Here is a 19718-nt window from a genome sequence, read left to right as displayed (position 1 = left end):
AATCAATAGTCAGGGACATAAAAGCAACATAAATCAGAAATCCTTTATTGATGCCCTGAAGGGAAACTAGCAAACAATATTGTTAAAACAGCAGCTCGTATTATACGATAAACTAAGTGTGCACACAGGAGAAAGTACTAAAATAAACAATATGATACACTATAAAACAGGTCAGAAAATAAATAAATTATCAGGTAGGAGAAAGTACTAGGATACTATAAAACAGGTCAGAAAATAAATAAATTATAAGTATAAGATAAACTAAGTGTCGAGTACCAAGTGGGTTTACCGGTTGATGATGATAATAAAATATAATAATACAATGTAATAAAATAAGTAATAAGCAGAGGTGCATGTACGGTCGAGAGTAATAGAGGTTTATAATATCAATAACAATAAATAAGAAAAACTATCATGGAAAAACTACATGGGAGTAGTACACAGAATATTGCACAATTATTCAATTATGGCAGAGATGTAATACAACATTTTACAGGTATTATAAATAGATACAGAAAACAGCAGCAGTTCAAGCCAAAGATGGGAACAATTGTTTTTAAAAAAATAAATAAAACGGAAGATTAAGACCGACGCCAAACAAAGTGCAGGTCTCTGTATTACCTCACTGTAGGATTTAGCTTTTCAGTGGCTCGTCAGGACAGTAAAGAGTCAGTTGAGCCTTACTGATGATTCTTTCACTATAAACGTCCTTGACCAGCTTTGTTAACCAGTAAGAACGGATTAAATTCAGATTAAATCAGTAGAGCCAAAATGATTCATCTGCAACTATTTTGATAAGCGATTAATCATTTAGCAAAGACGCCAAACTTTTCCTTGTCTGAGCTTCTCAGTTGTGAGGATTTTGCTGATTTTCTTTGGTTTTGATAGCAAACTGAACATCTTTCGAGCCGTAGTAACACAAGTAATTTGAAGACGTCGTCTGACATTTTATAGACCAAACGATTAATCGAGAAAATAATCAACAATTAATGGATAATGAAAGCAGCAATACAAAACATGAAACTTATAATATGAAGACAAAATAATCAACACAAGACACAAAAGAACGAAAAGGATATAAGATTGATAAAATAACAGCAATATATATGATAGCTTTTTACAAAAAATAGATAAATGGATAAAATAAAACCCTAAAACAGATAACACTGTTGATCGCAATGCATACTAATATTCCAACAAAATAAATAGTTTAGAAACGCTGACAGCTGGATCGGCTCTCTTCACTGAGGTCCAGAGGTAAATCTGTGGTGCGTTATAATGAAAACTACATTTAAACAAACCTCCACCTGTGTTTCTCACCAGGAAACGGCAGCTACAGCAACCACTGCACCTCCCCCGGGCTGCTGTCCCCCGGAGGCGTTTCCAAAAACATGCAGGATAAGAGTCCTCCTCCAATGAGCATGAGCCGTAAGCCGGACCTCCGGACTCTGATGCCCCCCTCTAACAAGTGCAACAACATGCCAACCATTGTGAGTGCTTTCATCTTTAATCCACCATCTTTTATTTTGTTGTTACTGTTGTTTTTAGTTCCCTGAAAAGTCCGTTATTATGCGTGTAAACTCATTTTAGTTTGTGCTTTAATGCTGCACTCCAGTGTGAGGATTTTGATCTGATGTTGGTAAGTAATTCTTAAACTATACAGTAGTTTGTACAATAGAAGGGTGAGGGCAACACCGTCCGAAAATTGGTTTGATAACAATTAATTAAAGAATGTATTTAAATCTAAAAGCTGTTTAGTATTTTGTTGCTTTTATGCATCATTTAATTCAACATTTGAGCACTGACCTAAACAAAGGTTTTGATAAATTACTTTTGTACCTTGTTGGTTTGAGGAGTCATTTTGTGTCCCTCCAGCGTCAGTTGTTATGTCTGTCCCCGGTAGTAGCTCCAGTCTCTGCTACGACTGCGTGTCTAGAGCTGCACAAGCGCTGGGAATCTGGTTAATGTAAACAGAGCAGAGTGACCCAGATTCAGCAGCTTATCTGAACAGAAACATTCACTTTCTTTGTTTTATATTCAGCGTCAGAACGTGTGTAGAGTCTGATAGATCTCTCTTTTCTTTGCAGAACCAGAGAATAAATCACTCTCAGACGGCTCAGACGCTGTCCACTCCTGCTGTGTCCATCGCTGCTCAGACTCTACCTGGACAGGGGATGGGCGGGTATCCGTCCTCCCTCTCCTCTTCTTATGGCACAGGTACAACAGAGCGACACTGCAGCAGACTAGAGGCCACATCGCGGAGGATCTGATTAACGAGGAGGATTTTCTGTGTGTGTTTTTCCCTCAGAGTTCTCCCTCGGCAGCGACCTGTCCTCTCTGTCTGGGTTTGGAGGTTCTGGTCTTGGATCAGTAACAAGCTGGCAACAACAGCAGATGCAGAATCTGCAGCACTCAGCACTCGGACACATGGGGTGAGCATCTGTGTGTGTGTGTGTTGGATATCATTTATCATAGCCTGTTCAGATTTCTGGCTGTACCGCTAAGGGTCCCGGACACATTTCTTAGACCTGAGACAGAATCTGCGCTCCTGCCTGTCATGTTGGAGGTCTTGTTGGACTGGTTCAGAGACCCAGGTCTTCACCCTGTTGTGAGCTCTCCCTGACGCTAAAACAGTTTTCAAACACGTTTGATTTTCTCATAGCCAAAAACAGGATGCACTTGTTGTCGGGGCACCTTGGAGACCAGAAAGACCAGTATCCTATGAGAGCGCACGGCCACCACTTATATTAGGGGTGCAATAGGAGTCATTAAACAAGCTTCATCAGGAATAAAAAGGAGAAGACATGGTAAGACTCATGAAAGATGCACAAGACAATACAACCAGGAGTGAGAGAGAGAGAGGCCCCCTCCACATTTCCACTTGTCATGTGAAGTGTCGCGTATCCGGATAAAATCCAGATGAGATCTAAGACATTTCATTTACACATCTGTGGCAGTAATCAGATTTGTGATCTTACTAATGGAGACAGTCTTTGTTTTCTCGACTGTGTAAGTCCGGGTCGGCTCTACAGCCCAGTAGGAGGTGGTGACGCACCTGAAGCTGTTTGGTAAAAACACCAGAAGAAGAACCTCTCTCTCTGAGACTGGTTCTGTCCGAGGTTTCTGCCTCTTAAAGGAAGTTTTTCCTTGCCGCTGTCGCCAAGTGCTTGCTCATGGTGGGATTTGTTGGGTCTCTGTAATTATAATATTAATGCTCTATAGGAAAAGTGCAGTGAAATAACTTCTGTTATGAATTGGCGCTGTATAAATAAAATTGAATTTAGCAGTAACAGTATAGCTAGCGTTAGCTGAATCGTATTTTTGAGCTACAAGCGAGACAACAGGGAAAAAAACCTTGAAGACAATAAAACTTTTAAGTTTTTCCTCATCTGAATCAAGGGTCTAAGGACAGAGGGTGTCCCGTGCTGTTCACACCTGCAGAACTGACAGATTCCGCCCCACAGTGATCTGTCGCAATCTTTTGATCCAGTCTTTGATTTCTTCAAGTAATCAGTTCACCTGCTCCGAGATCAGTCGTGTAGCTTGAGCAAATAGTCGAGGACAGACAAGTATAGCAACTTTACGTCTCGTCTGTATTTTGCTTAAGTCGCCTCTCTCTCGTCTTCCAGGAACTTGTGTCAGACCTCAAACCTAAACCTCCCCTCCGGTCATCAGCACCTCCACATCAAGTCCGAGCCGGCCTCCCCTCCCAGAGACCGGAGCGTCGGCATGCTCGGCACGGGACTCGGAGGAGGCTTGACCACAGCCGTCTACTCCACCACCGGCCGGGGCCACAACGAACCGGGCCGCTCCCCCGGCGACAGCGCGTCCAGCTGCGGGAGCTCGTATGAAGGCAGCGAGGAGCGCGAGGATCACCACGGGAACGACAACTTCCTCCTCCGACCTCTGTCCAGTCAGGAGGAGCACCACAGCCCGTCAGTAAAACGGATGAGGCTATCGGAGGGCTGGGCCACATGATGGGAGCCGGTCTACAGCCAGAGGGGAGGGGAAGTTACCTTATAGTATTATTATTATTATATTCTTCTTGTACTGAGTGGGTGTGCTAAATGTGTAATGGTAACATGTACGTGGGGGGTGGGGGGGCAGAGTCAGATGGTGTCAGTCAGTTTATATGGATACAGTGATGCTCTGCTGTATTTACATCATGTACTGTAGCTAGACTTTCTGCAGAGGAGTGACTCCTGGGACATCAGGCAAGTTTATCAAACTTCTAAGAATTACACAAGTTCTTCGCTGAAAATGAAGCGCAGAAACATTTATAGAGCGACTTCCTTCTACTCACAGCATTAATATATTACATGTATTCACAGAGCAGTGACAGCCAATCAGAGACAAGGACTTGCCCTACATATGCCACATTGTTCAAAACAAAAATCTGCAAAAACATATTCAAAGTTAGTTTTACTTACTCTAGTAGGAATTAACACAAGAAAAAGTATCAATCTGATATATTTATAATATGTAATAAGCATTAAATAAGAAATTGGCTGAAATGGAAACAAAAAGAAAAGCGAACTGGAGCAGGAACATCAGAGAAATCAGAAAACAAGGAGAATTTAGTGTCACAATGAAGATGAATAGAAAGTGATTGCAATCAAAATCACTGCTGGCTATCTTCTTTTATTGCACCTCTGACGAATGAAAAATGTGGTTTAACATCCTATCAAATGTTCAAATCACCTCCAAACAGTCCTGCAGGCTAAAACTGCCCTTTTCTGGAATATACACATTGTTTCTTATTACTCATCGTGATTATATTTAGGTTTTAGTTACATTTTTTACTCATTAGCTTCAAAGATAACTAGCTTTTATTCTTACGTCTGAGTTGGGGGTAAAAGTGGAGGACTTTTACATTTATCTTTCACTTAAGTCCGAAATGTCACTTTTAGCAGTTTGATAAATCGCGCTCCAGGATCTGAGACGAGACGAACATTTACTAAAGCGGCTGGAGAGTTTGTCGGTGTACATGTACTGCTTGTTTTGTGTGTGTGTTCGGGGGGGGGGGATAAGTAAATAACAAATGTTACATGCACATTCACGTATGTGCACATGTATGCAAACTAACAAAAAAGGTAAAAAGTGAAGAAGTCTGGTACTCTGAACAGTGAAGCTACTGGCGAGTTTAATAACGTGGATCATTTGAGCCATGAGAGCAGGCGTGCTGGAGGTGGACCGCTCAGTCCACCGCCGCACATGCCGTGTTGCAGGTTCAACATATTTGCGCACATTAAAATATATAAAAACACATTTATATATGAATGTATGGAAGGTAAAGCGTGGCAAATGAAAGAGAGAGTAAGTACAGTAAGAGGAAGATGGAGCTCTGGTGAGAGAAAAGAGAAATGGCGACCGAGGAGGTTTTAGTGTGAGTGATAGTTATTTGCAACAGGTTGCATAGAAAAGCTTTGGATTTCAAATTTCACTTGATGTGAAGACGCTTATCAGAGTTAGTGAATCATTTTCAGAGCTGTGTTAGCAAAAACGCAATCCTGATACACAAAACTATGGAAGCAAAGGAAAAGCTGTGAGGATTTGAATATCTGTTAATACCGAATAACTAAAAATGAACCACTACTGAATACTCCCCCCATCTCTTTTACAACCACTATAAAAAGATGCGATATGTGCACAGAGACATTCACATACACAAATAAACATTAATTAAATATAAACAGCCTGTGCAGGAGAGGTGGGAAGCTGAAAGTTTAAGTCCTAAAAACGCAAGATAAAAAATTACAAAACAAAGAAAAAAATCTTAAACATTAGTAACTTCTCTTATTTTCTTTAACATTTTTTTTAAAATCATTTTGATTCTTTTTTTTTTATTTAAAAAAAGCGCCTCTCTTTAAAATTTAGGAAATTTAAATACTACATCTATCTGAATTTGAGTTTATTTCAAGTTGCGCAATTTCAAAAACATTAATTTTGGGTCACAATTTCAGATTCTTGAAAAGTTTCCAATATTTAAACTATTTAAAAATTAAGTTGCTCAAACTGATTTCCCGTCAGACGCTAAAATCCAAACATAAGTCTGTGCTTCTGTCAGTCAAATCATCCGAGAAAGAAGTTCAGGTGAGCGACTGAAAGCTCAGGGCACTTTGTGTGAACCCGGTAAAACAAAAACCTAGTTTATAAATTTCAGAGGGGGGTTATCAAACCACATAGATGGCTTTTAAATTAGGATATTTCAATGTAGTTTTAATTTAAACATTAAGTATTCAGTAGTGGTTACATGTCACAATTAGCTGATTAAAAGAAATATAATTATTATGGCCTGTATTTGCTTCCGTACAACACATCCTGCGTTAATTTCCTATAAAACAAACTAAGCATCCGTGGTTTTATGTATCAAACACCAGAGAGAAGTCGCATCCAAACTTGAATGATAAATAAACTTCGCTCATGACCTTGTTACGCACAGAGAGAGCTAGCATGTGCTAATAGCTTTGCAGGAGTTAGTAGAGTGAGGATCGCACTCCATAAAAGCCATATCCAACAGGACAGTGATGCTTTGCTGCACAAAGTTTATAGTGTTATGTTTTTGAAAAAGATTATTTCTTCCTTATTATATCAAATTGATATTGTGGGATGTCTGCAGCTCTATTTAATAAAGATAACAGTAATATAAAAAGACAGGAAACACAGCTGCACGTCATTTTCTATTAAACATTCAGGGAGATTTTAAGTCAGTTTTAAGCTAAAAAAACTAAATTCACCTTTAAAAGTTCAGCTGGTGTCAGAGCCGACGTTACGTCACAGTGACAATCTCACAGAGCACAAAGGAAACGGCTTTCCACTCGGCACAACGCGCATGACGAAGTTTCAAAAGCAGTCACTTTAATAAAATATAAAGTATTTGCAGTGGTGGAATAAGTACTCAGATCATTTACTTAAGTAAAACTGCCAATATAACAAATGTAAAAATAATCCATTACACGTCCTTCATTCAAAATCTTAAGTAAGGAAGTGTTATCAGCTAAAAGTACTCATTCTGCAGTAAAATGTCCCTGCGCCTGATATATTTTTCGATATAACATAATCGGATTGTCAGTCATTGAGCTAGTTTAGTCAGTCACCAGATAAATCTGAGGCGTCGTGAGATGATTCATGGGAGAGGAAAGAAGAAGAAATTAAGTTTCTTTTTACTTTTCTCTAATATTTCTAATATTAAGTATCGTAAAATGGAAAGACTCAAGTACCTCGAAGTTGTACTTAAGTATGGGACTTGATTAAATGTATTTAGTTACTTTCCACCACTGTATATTTGTGCTGTAACTCTACAAGGACATTCTGAATAATCTGTGCCTTGTACCTTAGACTGGGTCTGACACCCGCCACAATAAGAGGCTGAACAGAGTAGCTGAAGGACTGCTGACTGATACCCACAGTTTTTTATTTTAAAAAGAGACAGAGAGGTGGCTGGGGGTTGTTCACATTTGAATATTTTGGTTTAAAAACTGTATATTTGGAGCTCAAACCCTCAGCCACAGTCCCCTGTCTGTATGGGCCCCATTTGCTGTAAATCCAGCGACTAAATTCACTAATCAAAATCCCCGTAGCTGCACTAGTTAAAAAGGCACTGCCGTTTAGTTACAGAGTGATGTCTGTTGAAAAGGGCAGAGCCCAGATGTGTTTTCTTCTGCACTCCTTTTCTTTAATGATGACCGTGTTGTCTCCGGGTTGGTCGGCTTCCAGCTCGGATTTACTGCACCGCGGCCGGCTCATCGGTAGAGCAAAGCTGAAGGACAGGAGAGCCAGGAGCTCGTCCTCAGGCTGCGGGTGGAGTCGACTGTGTGCGGGTGGAGGTGGGAGGTGGAGTGTAAACTAACCTAAGTGTGAAATACCCTGTTTTATTTGTGTTTTTGGTTTGATTCTTTAATTAGTAACTGCCTGAACTTTGTCAAATCTGTCATCTACTTGTACCTCAAATGCCCTGAAGAAATTATTTTATTCGTATTTGAATGTCCTCTGTACTGTAAATGTACACTTTGGGCTGCAGTTCCCCCTCTTTACATGCACTAGTGCTTCTAATAACCACCAGTTAAATATTCTAAAGAGATTGTTAGCGGCATAAGCTGGCCTTTGTCGCCACTTGGAGACAATGTTTCTCAGAAGAAAAATAAAGTGCAGCTCTGTTGTCGCAGTCAGAGATCATGTACAGCAGTTCCCTCACTCAGAAATGTGGTAGTATTTGTATTTTGCAGAAAAATATATAAAAATATACAGGCTCTGTTACAATGTCTCTGTGTGGTTTTTCGTCATTGCTTCTTCAGTTTTCTGTTGCATTTTTAAAAGGCTGCACACCACTTAATACATACAGCTTCTGCAGGTAAATAGCCAAGGACAAACTTAGTCTACTGAGTGAAACGGTGTGTTACTGTACGGGAGAGCAAACATACCGAGACGTCCATCTGGATTCGCAGCAGGCATCGGGGTCGTGCGTCCTTTTCTTTCCCTCCATCAGATTCGTCTAATCTGCCGCTCACTCTGCTCTCCTTTCTCCTGAAATTTGCACAATTACATTAATGTTAATATAGTTAGATGACGTAGAAAAGGTTTCAGTCGTAGTCATCTGGACGCTGTTTTCAGAATCAAGACGTTTCGGCTCCCATCCGGATGTCATTCTCAATTGTGAAAAAATTGGACGGGAACTGGAAATTTAAGCTACTCTGAGTTACATAAGCCCCGCCCTCAGGAAGGAATCTGCCTGAGTATCTGTTAATAGCTAGTTTCACCTGAAACTGACCTAATAGTTTCAAGATGGCCCAGTGATCAGTAATCAGGCCTATTGTTCTCTGGCTGCATCTACTTCATCACTGTTCAGTGCCTGATTAGCATGTGATTGGCGTGACCAAGGTGCTAATACACTGTGGTAAACTTTGGGCAGATTAAATCTCAGACCACCATTTCTGTTCAAAGAGGGGTTCTCTTTCTTCACAAAAATGGCTTCCTTGACGCCCCGTTCAAACCAACTCATCTCTCTACTAAGAATCTCCACCTCGCTGTCTTCAAATGTGCGGTTTGTAGCTTTTAAATGCAAATGCACGGCGCTCTGTAATCCTGAGTTAGCGTGTCGTCTGTGCTGATAAAGTCTTTTGTGAGTCTTTTTTTTAAATTTCCAGTTCCCGTCCAATTTTTTCACAATTGAGAATGACTTCCGGATGGGAGCCGAAACGTCTTGATTCTGAAAACAGCGTCCAGACGACTACGACTGAAACCTTTTCTACGATAGAACACTCCTGGACGAATGAGGGACTACACCGTCATAGTTAGATGACCACAACATAAGATGTCACTATGTAGGTTTCTGTGAAGTGATACTGTTCATAAAGCATCCTTTTATAAAAAAAGGACCCAGAGGAAAACACACACACACTTCTGTTCAGTCCCTTTCAGGGGGGATGAGCAGGTAGAAAAATCAAAAAAATCAGTTTAACTGAACTGGGCCCAAAAAGAGGACAACAAAACAGAAGTGAATTCAAAATACAGCAAACTGAACAGCAACAGCACTGAACAAACATGAACTAGATGACAGTGGTACACACACACACACACACACACAGTAGTGAGCTACCATGCCAGGTACTGGTCTGGAGTTCAGTGTGTTGACGACACACTGAAGGACACTTTGTGGACAGGAGGGGGCAGGAATCAAACCCCCAACCCTGAGAGTAGTGGACGACCCGTGCTACCTGCTGAGCAGCCACAGACGCCCTGCAGTACAGACTTCAACTCAGAATATGCATAAACAAGTGTTTTCTCCCTCAAAACAACTAAAGAGTTCTCCACCTGAATGACCTGGCAGCGTGGAGATAACATTTAGACAATCATTTACTGCGATACAGTTGACAGAAATTATAATTTAACATTTGAATGAAACACTTACTTTGTGTTTTTAAAATGCTCTTAAAAAGTTTTTTGTGTCTCTTGTAAAAGCAGCTGGAGTTCTGCTCAGTGAATTTGGACTCATCGCATCAGTATTTCTAAAATCTCAGCTACGAATCTTTGATGTTGCAAGTTTCTTTTTAGCTACAAACTAATATCAAAACAGCCATAATGTCACACGAGCACGTTACGATGCAGCTGCAGAGTCACTGGCAGGGGGCGCCACAGACTGCGGTAACCTCTGTATCACCTCTTTCTCCTCAGGTGTCCTGCATTCAAACAGTGCTGCTGCTGCAGAACGTCAAATGATTTATGATACATTACAGGGCTTCAACTAACATTACAGATAAATGTGCCAATTACTTTCTTGATTAATTGATCATTTGGTCTAAAAACAAAAGAAGTCAAAATTGTAAAAAAAAGATAAATAAATAAATGCACATCAAAATTTTCTGAAGTCCAAGGTGACGTCTTCAAATGTCTTGTTTTGTCTAGATATTTAATTTACTTTCACTTAAGTCAAAGAAAAGCAGCAACTCCTCACACTGGAGAAGCTGGAACTACAACATGTTTGGCATTTTTGATTGAAAAATACTTGAATATTACTCTACTATCAAAATAGTTTTACATACATTTCTTTGTCAGTAATGAAATCAATAAAGCAACCTTTTTAAGTCAAAGATGTATTATCATTTAACAAGTATTAATATTTTATTTACTGTCACTGAAACTATGTTTAATGTTTAAACTACTCAACATAATAATAATAAAACTTTATTTATAGAGCACTTATCAAAGTGCTTCACAACAAGAGAAATAAAATACCAGAGTGAATGAGGAAATATAAAGAAATAAAATACATAAAACACACAAAAGCAATAAAATAAAAAAAGGAAAATAAACAGCCAGTTCAGGTAAAATCAGGATCTGCTTTCAGATAAAAATGTGTTTTGAGACGAGACTTAAACGAAGACACTGTCTCAGACAGCCTAACATCAACTTGCAAACACTAACATTTTGTTATTTGACAATTTAATCTTAAACTGATGGATCCATCATCAATTAGTTTTAGCCCAGGTCAAAATGAAATTTGCCTTTATCATTATTTAAGTCTTATTAAAACATATTTTTCATTTAAACTGCTGATTGTAGACAGAGGTGACATTATTATAGAGCCAGAAAAATCGGGGTGTGGATGGGTGGGTTAACAAAATGTCACTTTGTCGGTCAGAAACAGGAAGTGAACGGCGGTCTCCTGTCTTCAGTCAACATTGGTTTCTTTTAAGTGTGAAAACCATCCTTCCTCAGAGGTGGAGGAAGTATTCAGATCATTTACTTAAGTAAAAGTTCTGGTTCTGCAGTAAAACGTCTCCTGTGACTGATATCTGATTCTGTCTGACATTATTAGATTGTTAATACTGAAGCATCAACGTTAGAGCAGCATTTTACTGTTGTAGCTGCTCGAGGTGGAGCTAGTTTTAACTACTTTATATACAGTTAGCTAGTTTTAACTGCTTTATACACAGTTAGCTAGTTTTAACTGCTTTATACACAGTTAGCTAGTTTTAACTGCTTTATACACAGTTAGCTAGTTTTAACTACTTTATATACAGTTAGCTAGTTTTAACTGCTTTATACACAGTTAGCTAGTTTTAACCGCTTTATACACAGTTAGCTAGTTTTAACTGCTTTATACACAGTTAGCTAGTTTTAACTGCTTTATATACAGTTAGCTAGTTTTAACTACTTTATATACAGTTAGCTAGTTTTAACTGCTTTATACACAGTTAGCTAGTTTTAACCGCTTTATACACAGTTAGCTAGTTTTAACTACTTTATACACAGTTAGCTAGTTTTAACTGCTTTATACACAGTTAGCTAGTTTTAACTGCTTTATACACAGTTAGCTAGTTTTAACTGCTTTATACACAGTTAGCTAGTTTTAACTACTTTATATACAGTTAGCTAGTTTTAACTGCTTTATATACAGTTAGCTAGTTTTAACTGCTTTATATACAGTTAGCTAGTTTTAACTGCTTTATACACAGTTAGCTAGTTTTAACCGCTTTATACACAGTTAGCTAGTTTTAACCGCTTTATACACAGTTAGCTAGTTTTAACCGCTTTATATACAGTTAACTAGTTTTAACCGCTTTATATACAGTTAACTAGTTTTAACTACTTTATATACAGTTAACTAGTTTTAACTACTTTATATACAGTTAGCTAGTTTTAACCGCTTTATATACAGTTAGTTAGTTTTAACTGTTTTATATACAGTTAGCTAGTTTAGTTCAGTGGTTCCCAACCTACGGGTCGGGCCCCTTCAAAGAGTCACAGGTTTCTTTTCAGCACTGTAGCCAGGCTGACAGAGAGTCACATCTCTATTGAGCCATGTATTTGTTTGTTTGTTTATTTAGGATTTTCAGTCAGGATAGTGATAGATTAGAGTGCATCATAGCACAGAGACAGCACTGGTGAAAATTACAAATGACCTTTTAATTGCATCAGACAATGGATTTGTTTCTGTACTTGTCTTGTTAGATCTTAGTGCTGCGTTCGACACCACTGACCATCACATCCTATTACAGAGACTGGAACATGTAATTGGCATTAAAGGAGCCGCACTAAGCTGGTTTGAATCCTGTCTATCAGATCGATCTCAGTTTGTACATGTTAACGGTGAGTCCTCCGTGCACGCCAAAGTTAGTCACAGAGTTCCACAAGGTTCTGTGCTTGGACCGATTCTATTCACCTTATATATGCTTCCTGTGGGCAATATTATTAGGAAACACTCCATAAACTTTCATTGCTATGCAGATGATACCCAATTATATCTATCGATCAAGTCAGACAAAACTAACCAGTTAGCTAAACTTCAAGCAAGCCTTAAGGACAAAAACCTGGATGACCTGCAATTTTCTGTTGTTAAACTCCGAGACACATTATCTAAAGATATAGTTACTCTAGATGGCAATGTCCTGGCCTCCGGCACCACCGTAAGGAACCTCTGAGTTATCTTTGATCAGGATTTATCCTTTAACTCCCACATGAAACAAGCTTCAAGGACTGCCTTCTTTCACCTACGTAACATTGCAAAAATTAGTGCATGCATTTGTTACTTCTAGGCTGGACTACTGCAATTCCTTATTATCCGGCTGCCCAAATAAGTCCCTTAAGACTCTCCAGTTGATCCAGAATGCTGCGGCACAGGTACTGACAAGAACTAGGAAAAGAGATCATATTTCTCCAATATTAGCTTCTCTGCACTGGCTCCCTGTAAAATCCAGAACAGAATTTAAAATCCTTCTCCTCACCTACAAAGCTCTTAATGGTCTGGCACCATCGTATCTTAAAGATCTCATAATACCTTATTTCCCGACTAGAAGACTGCGCTTCCAGGATGCAGGGTTACTTGTGGTTCCTAGAGTCTCCAAAAGTAGACTGGGAGCCAGAGCCTTCAGTTATCAAGCTCCTCTCCTGTGGAACCAGGTCCCAGTTTGGGTTCGGGAGGCAGACACCATCTCCACATTTAAGAGTAGGCTTAAGACTTTCCTCTTTGATAAAGCTTATAGTTAGGGCTGGCTCAGGTGAGCCCTGAACCATCGCTTAGTTATGCTGCTATAGGCCTAGACTGCCGGGAGACTTCCCATGATGCACAGAATTTTTTTGCTTTGTTTTGTGAAACATTGGATAATTTTACCTCTTTCTGTCTCAAACAGTCATTTAAATTAAACTATCTGAGTTCAGAGGGAAAAAGTCTCTGGTTGAACTGATAACGGAGATACATCTGAAACAATGAGTTGTGTTTCATAAGCTCATCATATTTTTCTTGCAAAATATATATCTTTCATGTAAAATCTTAATGTGAAAAGTAACTATAGCTGTCAGACAAATAGTGGAGTAAAAAGTATAATATTTCCCTCTGAGATGTAGTGAAGTATAAAGTTGCCCAAGTTGGAAATACTCAACTAAAGTACAAGTATCTCAAAAGTGCAGTACTTGAGTAAATGTCCACCACTTTAACAACGTGGTTATTATTGTAACCAAGACGACGTAGCTCCCCTAACCTTAACGAAGTACTTATTTTAACCAAATGACATTTTGTTGTTTAGTTTAGAGGACTTGTAGAGACAGCTGTCAAGACATCCTCGTACCAATACATTTTCATCATTAAAATAACAGGATAATATATTTCTGAATTCTGCTGCTTGTCTTGATTCTGTTTTGGCTGTGGGGTTGTGATGTTAATCGTGGTGCAGAGGAATTGTTTTCTTACTAAGCTTCTAAAGTGCAAACGTCTCTAAATTATGTCTCGCAGCTTCGATATGAATGCAGACAGCTTGTGTTTATTTTTGGCAGTCTGGGTAATGTCCATAGATTGTTGGCCGGCCGGCCGTCTCCAGATGAACAGGATGCCAATATAAAAGGGCGAAGGCAGCCACTCCAGCGTGTAATCAGATGGAGTGAAACTGAGCTACTGTGCACAATAACTAAAGCACTAAGATGTGTGTGGCTACGTTTTATCCATTTGATTAAAATAAAGCTTTTTTTTTTGGTTCGGAAACAGACAAACACGTTTGTTTCACTATCCCTGTGGGGGACGGTCACTGACATAATGCCTTCCCTAGCGCCTTACCCTAACCATCATCACTAAATGCCTAACCTTAACCCTGACCCTAAAACCAAGTCTTAACACTCAGAAAGCAGTCCCCCATGGGTCAGTGTGCATTCAGGTCCCCTCCGGGATACAAGAACATGAAAAACACAAACACAACCACACACACAGAGCTGTGTTTAGAAGTTGTCAAGGACACCCTGTGAACTGGCTGTCAGCCCAGATGCCTGTGAAGTACCTTACATGTGTGTGTTTGTCTGATGCATACGCAACTTGAACAAACATGCAAACACCATTACTCAATAACACATACTGTAAACACATAACTTTAGTAAATATGACCTATAAACACACACATCGCGTGTCGCAGTGTGGATGCCTTTTATTCAAACACCTTGCTGACGGTCACGTGTCAGTGTGATACGGTCTCTCATACCAGCGATTCGGTAATCCAAGACAAAAACACGACACCTTTCCCTGTCAGCGGTAAAAAACAAAACCAAAACAAACAACAAAGATTTCTTTCATGGCAGCATGACCAGGTCTTTTCAAAACGTCATGCCTATGTGCCTGTAAGTCTGTCTGTGCCTGTGTCTCTTCATCCAGTTCAAACCAGTTTCTGTTTATCAGCTAGACAGGCGCAGGCTGTACAGTAGAAGCCAAAACATCATTCATGTGACCTCTCATCGTGTGTGTGTGTGTGTGTGTGTGTGTGTGGGAGGTTTTTGTTCTTTGCATGTGCGTGCGTGTGTGTTTGAATTTCTTGGTATGTGAGAGTAATTATGAGTCAAGGTAAAACTCAGAGCTAACGGAGGCGCAGAGCCCTCGAGAGAGAGAGAGAGTTTCACGACAGAAGAGCGGCTTCGATTCGTCGACGTGCACGGCCCGTTCTGAATGTGCACTGACTCAAGACAGAAGACTGCTTTCCAAAATAAGTGCGGAGACGGTCGATTAGTCATAAGTTCCAACTGCGGAGCGATAATAATGGATCTGAAGCCTGGTCTGTCTGCTAGTGGTTCCCAACATGGGTTATCAGGCCCCTCCAAAGGGTCACCAGATACATCTGAGGGGTCATGAGACGATTAATGGGAGAGGAGAGAAGAAAAAACTAAGTTCTGATGCAGAAATTTATATTCATTTTTGGACTTTTCTCTTGTAATTTTGGATTATTGACCTCTTTGTTAGTTATTGGATTTAAACCATGAGAGACGTTTAGAGGAGAAATGTCTCTTTGGTGGAACTGCTAACAACTCAAAGTGCGTTTTCCATCCACCTGTTTATCTGCGATGAGGAGGCTGTGACCTTCCTCACATGAACACATGAAACTAACAGAAACGTCATGTTTCCCATCGTTTGAACTCTTTTAATGGCGTCATCTCGCTGCGTCCTCTTCCTCTGCGGTGCTTTAACGGCAGCGGCTGGAGGATCAGCTCCACCTGCTGTTCACCTCCATCAGCCGATGAGCTCGTGTTCACGCAGCAGCAGCGGATGGAAACAAACATTAATTTGGATTTTCTTTAGCTGATTTTCTGGAAATTCAGTTAAAATTTGCACTAAATTTGGATGCAACCATGAAACATGACACCAAACACACCCCTGTGGGAGCCACTGGTTTAATCTTTAACAATGCATTGTATTTTATAAAAAGGTGATATGTTTTAACATAAAATCTTAAATCTGAAAAGTATCTGTCAAATAAATGTAGTGCAGCAACGATATTTCAGTCAGAGACACGTCAAGCAAACGGTTAGTTAGGTTTGGCGGGAAAGGCTCTGCGGTTGGAGCTCTAAATGAATCTGAGTAGTATAATCTGCTGACACCGACTCCCCTAAAACAAAATAAATAAGCATTAGCGCATTAGACCCCCAAAACAACAGACCCACTGCGATCCGCCATCCTGAATCGATGCAACAAGCATGTCGCGATTTCTCTTGACTGGGAAAGCCCTTCAAATCTGAGCTGTAACTCAATACGATTCCTCTCAGAACATCCAGCAAGATACTAACAGCATCTTCATACAAGGGAAGTGCACGCCATGTCGATGTTAGCCCCAGCGATCTGGTCAGAGCGCAGGATTTCATGAGGGCGGTGGATGTTTTTGCACTAAAACTGCTGGAATAAACGGCAACTTTAAGATAAGACAGCTCACACTGTTACTGTGTGTTTAAGGCTGTTTAATGAAGAGTGCGGATGCTGATCAGTGTTTCTCTGATGGTGTTATATAGTTTTAGTGTGGACAGCTGATAGAGCTGCAGTCTGATGGATTTGGATGGAAAATGCATCACGTTGTTATGCTTATTATTTTTCTGAAGAAAGTCTCTCTTCTTGATCCTGTGCGGCTGATGAACAATACTTATTAAATCCTGTATGGACGCAGTTTCTGAGTGAAGCCTGTTTACGCTGCAGTCATCTAATCATTTTCACACCAAAACATCTGGCATGTAGTGTCTAGTATATTTTGAGGAAACAGGATTTTATACGTGCCAATGTTACGAATATAATAACGGTGCCTCTGTGCTCCTCTTGTGCAGCGCCTGGGGATTTCATGCGTTTTTATACTAATGTTACATGTGTGAGGGGCTTCTGTGCTTTAAACTGTGCAGCTGTCGGCTCATGTTTTGGGGCGCTCGCTGTTCATTTATCACTACCGGCAGAGCTAACTTAGCTAACTTGTTTACACCCGACATTAACACGCGCCTTGGACAGCGGACAGCTCTAAGTGCAGGTGTGAACGCACCCGTGACGCATTGAGATCCGATCACTCGGGCCACATTCTTTTAGCAGCGTGTACGCAAATGTGTCCTGGGCCACACCGAAGGACCGCCTACTCAACCGGCGTCCTGTAAGCACACGCCAAACACGCTGTCTGATTTCCCTTTGGTTCACTGTCTGTCACTATCTTTACTTTCACTATCTTACCTGCCAAGATAAGCAGCAGATGTTTGTGTTTCAACTGATTTCACCATTAAACTAGTAACTGCAAAATACCCCAGAGTCCCTTTAAAAAATAAAAAAGATAATCAGGCAATTTATGATTTGTTGAGGGAGGAGAAACTTAATAAACTTTGCGAAACGGCTACGGCAAATTCTTAATCATTCGTGCCTTCTTGTAAATTCGGCATTAAATTCAATACATTAAGTTGTTTCTTTCCTTGTAAAAAACATTGTGTCAGTTTCGCTGCATCGAACACTTTTTAAAGTGATCACCATTTACACAAAATTTATGATAGAAGACAACGTTTTATTGATGGTAAACTTGACCAATTTAACAAATGCAGTAAACAGTAACCAACATAGGCTACTTCTTTGTCGCCAGTCCAAGACTCCCTTAAAAAAATCTCGCAATTTTGTGAGCTGCTGAGTACGAAGAAACTTTATAAACTTTGTGAATCGCTGTCGACGACAAACTCTTCATTATTTGAGCCTTCTTATAAATTCGGCACTTTTTATACATTAAGTTATTTCTTTCTTTGTGTAAAAAGCATTGTGTCCGTTTGTCCCAGTGTGTTGGCTACTACTGTTGGGCCGCTGGTTAAAAACAACAACAACAACAACGCATTTGATCTTTGCAAACTGAAATTATGTCCTACTTGTTTATTTGCATATAGAGCTGGGAGACATGTGGAGAGACGCATGTTAATGGCGGGTTTGCCAGACCTGACAGATGTCTGTCAAAGGAGGCATGTGGTACTGCCAGAAGAAAATATGCCCACAACTAATTCAGACCAAACAGAGTGCTCAGATTTATTGCTTTCGACATTAGCAACGAGGCAAACACCACAAAGAATCAGCTCTACTATTACAATACCAACGCAAATTAATACACAGTCTGCAAATTTATTTTTTTTACCTACATGTGACATCACATTCTACCCACAATGCTGCACGACATAATCCGCCATATTGTTGGAGGTGCAAACAAACACATCAGGAGTGCGAAGGAGATGTGGAGTTGATATTTATCCCTTTTTTGCGGTACACGTGTCGACATATCATCCGATTACTTTTCCGTGCTCCCTCTCGATTAATAAAACATCTAAATTAAGTTCACGCCGTGTGTGCCTTTGTACATCAACAGGAAACCAAACTGTGGGATTTATGAATGAAGTTTGGTGAGTAAGCAGAAAACACTGCTCTTACCGTGTCCTCTGTCATCCCACACCGCATCATCATTAGGTCGGTTTCTGACACAGACCCTCCTGGAGTTCAGGTCTAACCGCCGGCGTTTCCTATTTCCATTTCAGGACGTTGGTAACCCCGGGCCCTACGAAGGGCCACCAGTTGACTTCAGAAACATTTACCTGATACACACTCCTGGTTAGTATCATTACATATCGAATTTACTAACTCAAAATATGTCATTATTTGCTCATGCTATGGCACATAATGGCGTTGTTTGGAATTTGATTCTGATAATATTGGTGTGAGTGTACGACATTGTAACGTGTTAGACACTTACACCTGCATTTATTACAAACTGTCCCCAAACTATTGATTACGCCGTTTTCTTCCCTTGTGAATGTTTGTCCGGAAGAGGCACATTTAGCAGACGCCGACTTGTGAGAAAATCATTCGTGTGACTGCTAAGAAACTTCATGGGTTTTACAGTCCACTGGTTATGAAGTGGCACAGACAAAACAGAAATACTTCAGTGATAACCTGAATTATAGGTCAGGTTTTGTTTGCACCTCCAACAACATGGCGGATTAGTCACCGCCCCCAAACACCCGCATGTGTGTGTGTGCAAATACACAGATTCAGCAGCATGGCAGTAATCTGAGCAGCCAGCAGCACATATCACCTGCCAGCATGCAGAAGCTACAAATGCCACTAATTCATGCGCATCACTAACTGAACCTGAACTGCAGCTGCACCGAAAACACAGATTCAGCCTCACGGTTTGGAGACACCAAGCAAACCCAGCCCGTCCTGAGCACCAGTAAGGCACAGATACTTAGCTTAGACGGCGGCGTCTATCCGGAGAATGGGCCCCTGACGGAGCGGTGGGGCCCCCGACGGAGCGGCGGCGAGCCGACGGCAAACAGCAACACATCGGCCTCCGTCCTGCAGCACCTGAACCGGACTGACAGCCAGGTGAGGGCTCGTCCAGAACAAGAGGAAGGGGCTGCAGCAGCGAACCGTGGCGTCCGCGCTGCACACCTGCGCGGATCTGATTGGACGTTACAGGTCACGC

The 19718-nt window shown here is 40.5% G+C and overlaps 1 protein-coding gene and 1 long non-coding RNA gene across 5 annotated transcripts in view; one reads left to right on the top strand and one right to left on the bottom strand.

Moving 5' to 3' along the window:
• The window catches only part of mef2ca (myocyte enhancer factor 2ca), a 35060-nt gene extending 26804 nt beyond the window's left edge, over positions 1 to 8256 (top strand). For all 4 annotated transcript variants that reach the window (XM_044174379.1, XM_044174378.1, XM_044174377.1 and 1 more), the window contains 4 exons: positions 1324 to 1490; positions 2088 to 2217; positions 2309 to 2432; positions 3630 to 8256. In XM_044174379.1, the coding sequence (XP_044030314.1) occupies positions 1324 to 1490; positions 2088 to 2217; positions 2309 to 2432; positions 3630 to 3978 (770 nt within the window). In that variant the 3' untranslated portion in view covers positions 3979 to 8256. The remainder of the gene's footprint in view (positions 1 to 1323; positions 1491 to 2087; positions 2218 to 2308; positions 2433 to 3629) is intronic.
• LOC122865650 lies at positions 516 to 8636 on the bottom strand. The gene is made up of 3 exons (XR_006375514.1): positions 8421 to 8636; positions 1840 to 1957; positions 516 to 1461 (listed from the first exon to the last, which is right to left on the bottom strand). It is a non-coding gene; the product is annotated as an uncharacterized LOC122865650 (long non-coding RNA).
• Positions 8637 to 19718: the final 11082 nt, after the last annotated feature.

This window comes from Siniperca chuatsi, linkage group LG18 (genome assembly GCF_020085105.1).
Source record: "Siniperca chuatsi isolate FFG_IHB_CAS linkage group LG18, ASM2008510v1, whole genome shotgun sequence".
Lineage (NCBI taxonomy): Eukaryota > Metazoa > Chordata > Actinopteri > Centrarchiformes > Sinipercidae > Siniperca > Siniperca chuatsi.
The sequence above is the reverse complement of the archived record's forward strand: the minus strand, read 5'-3'. Positions and strand labels throughout refer to the sequence as shown.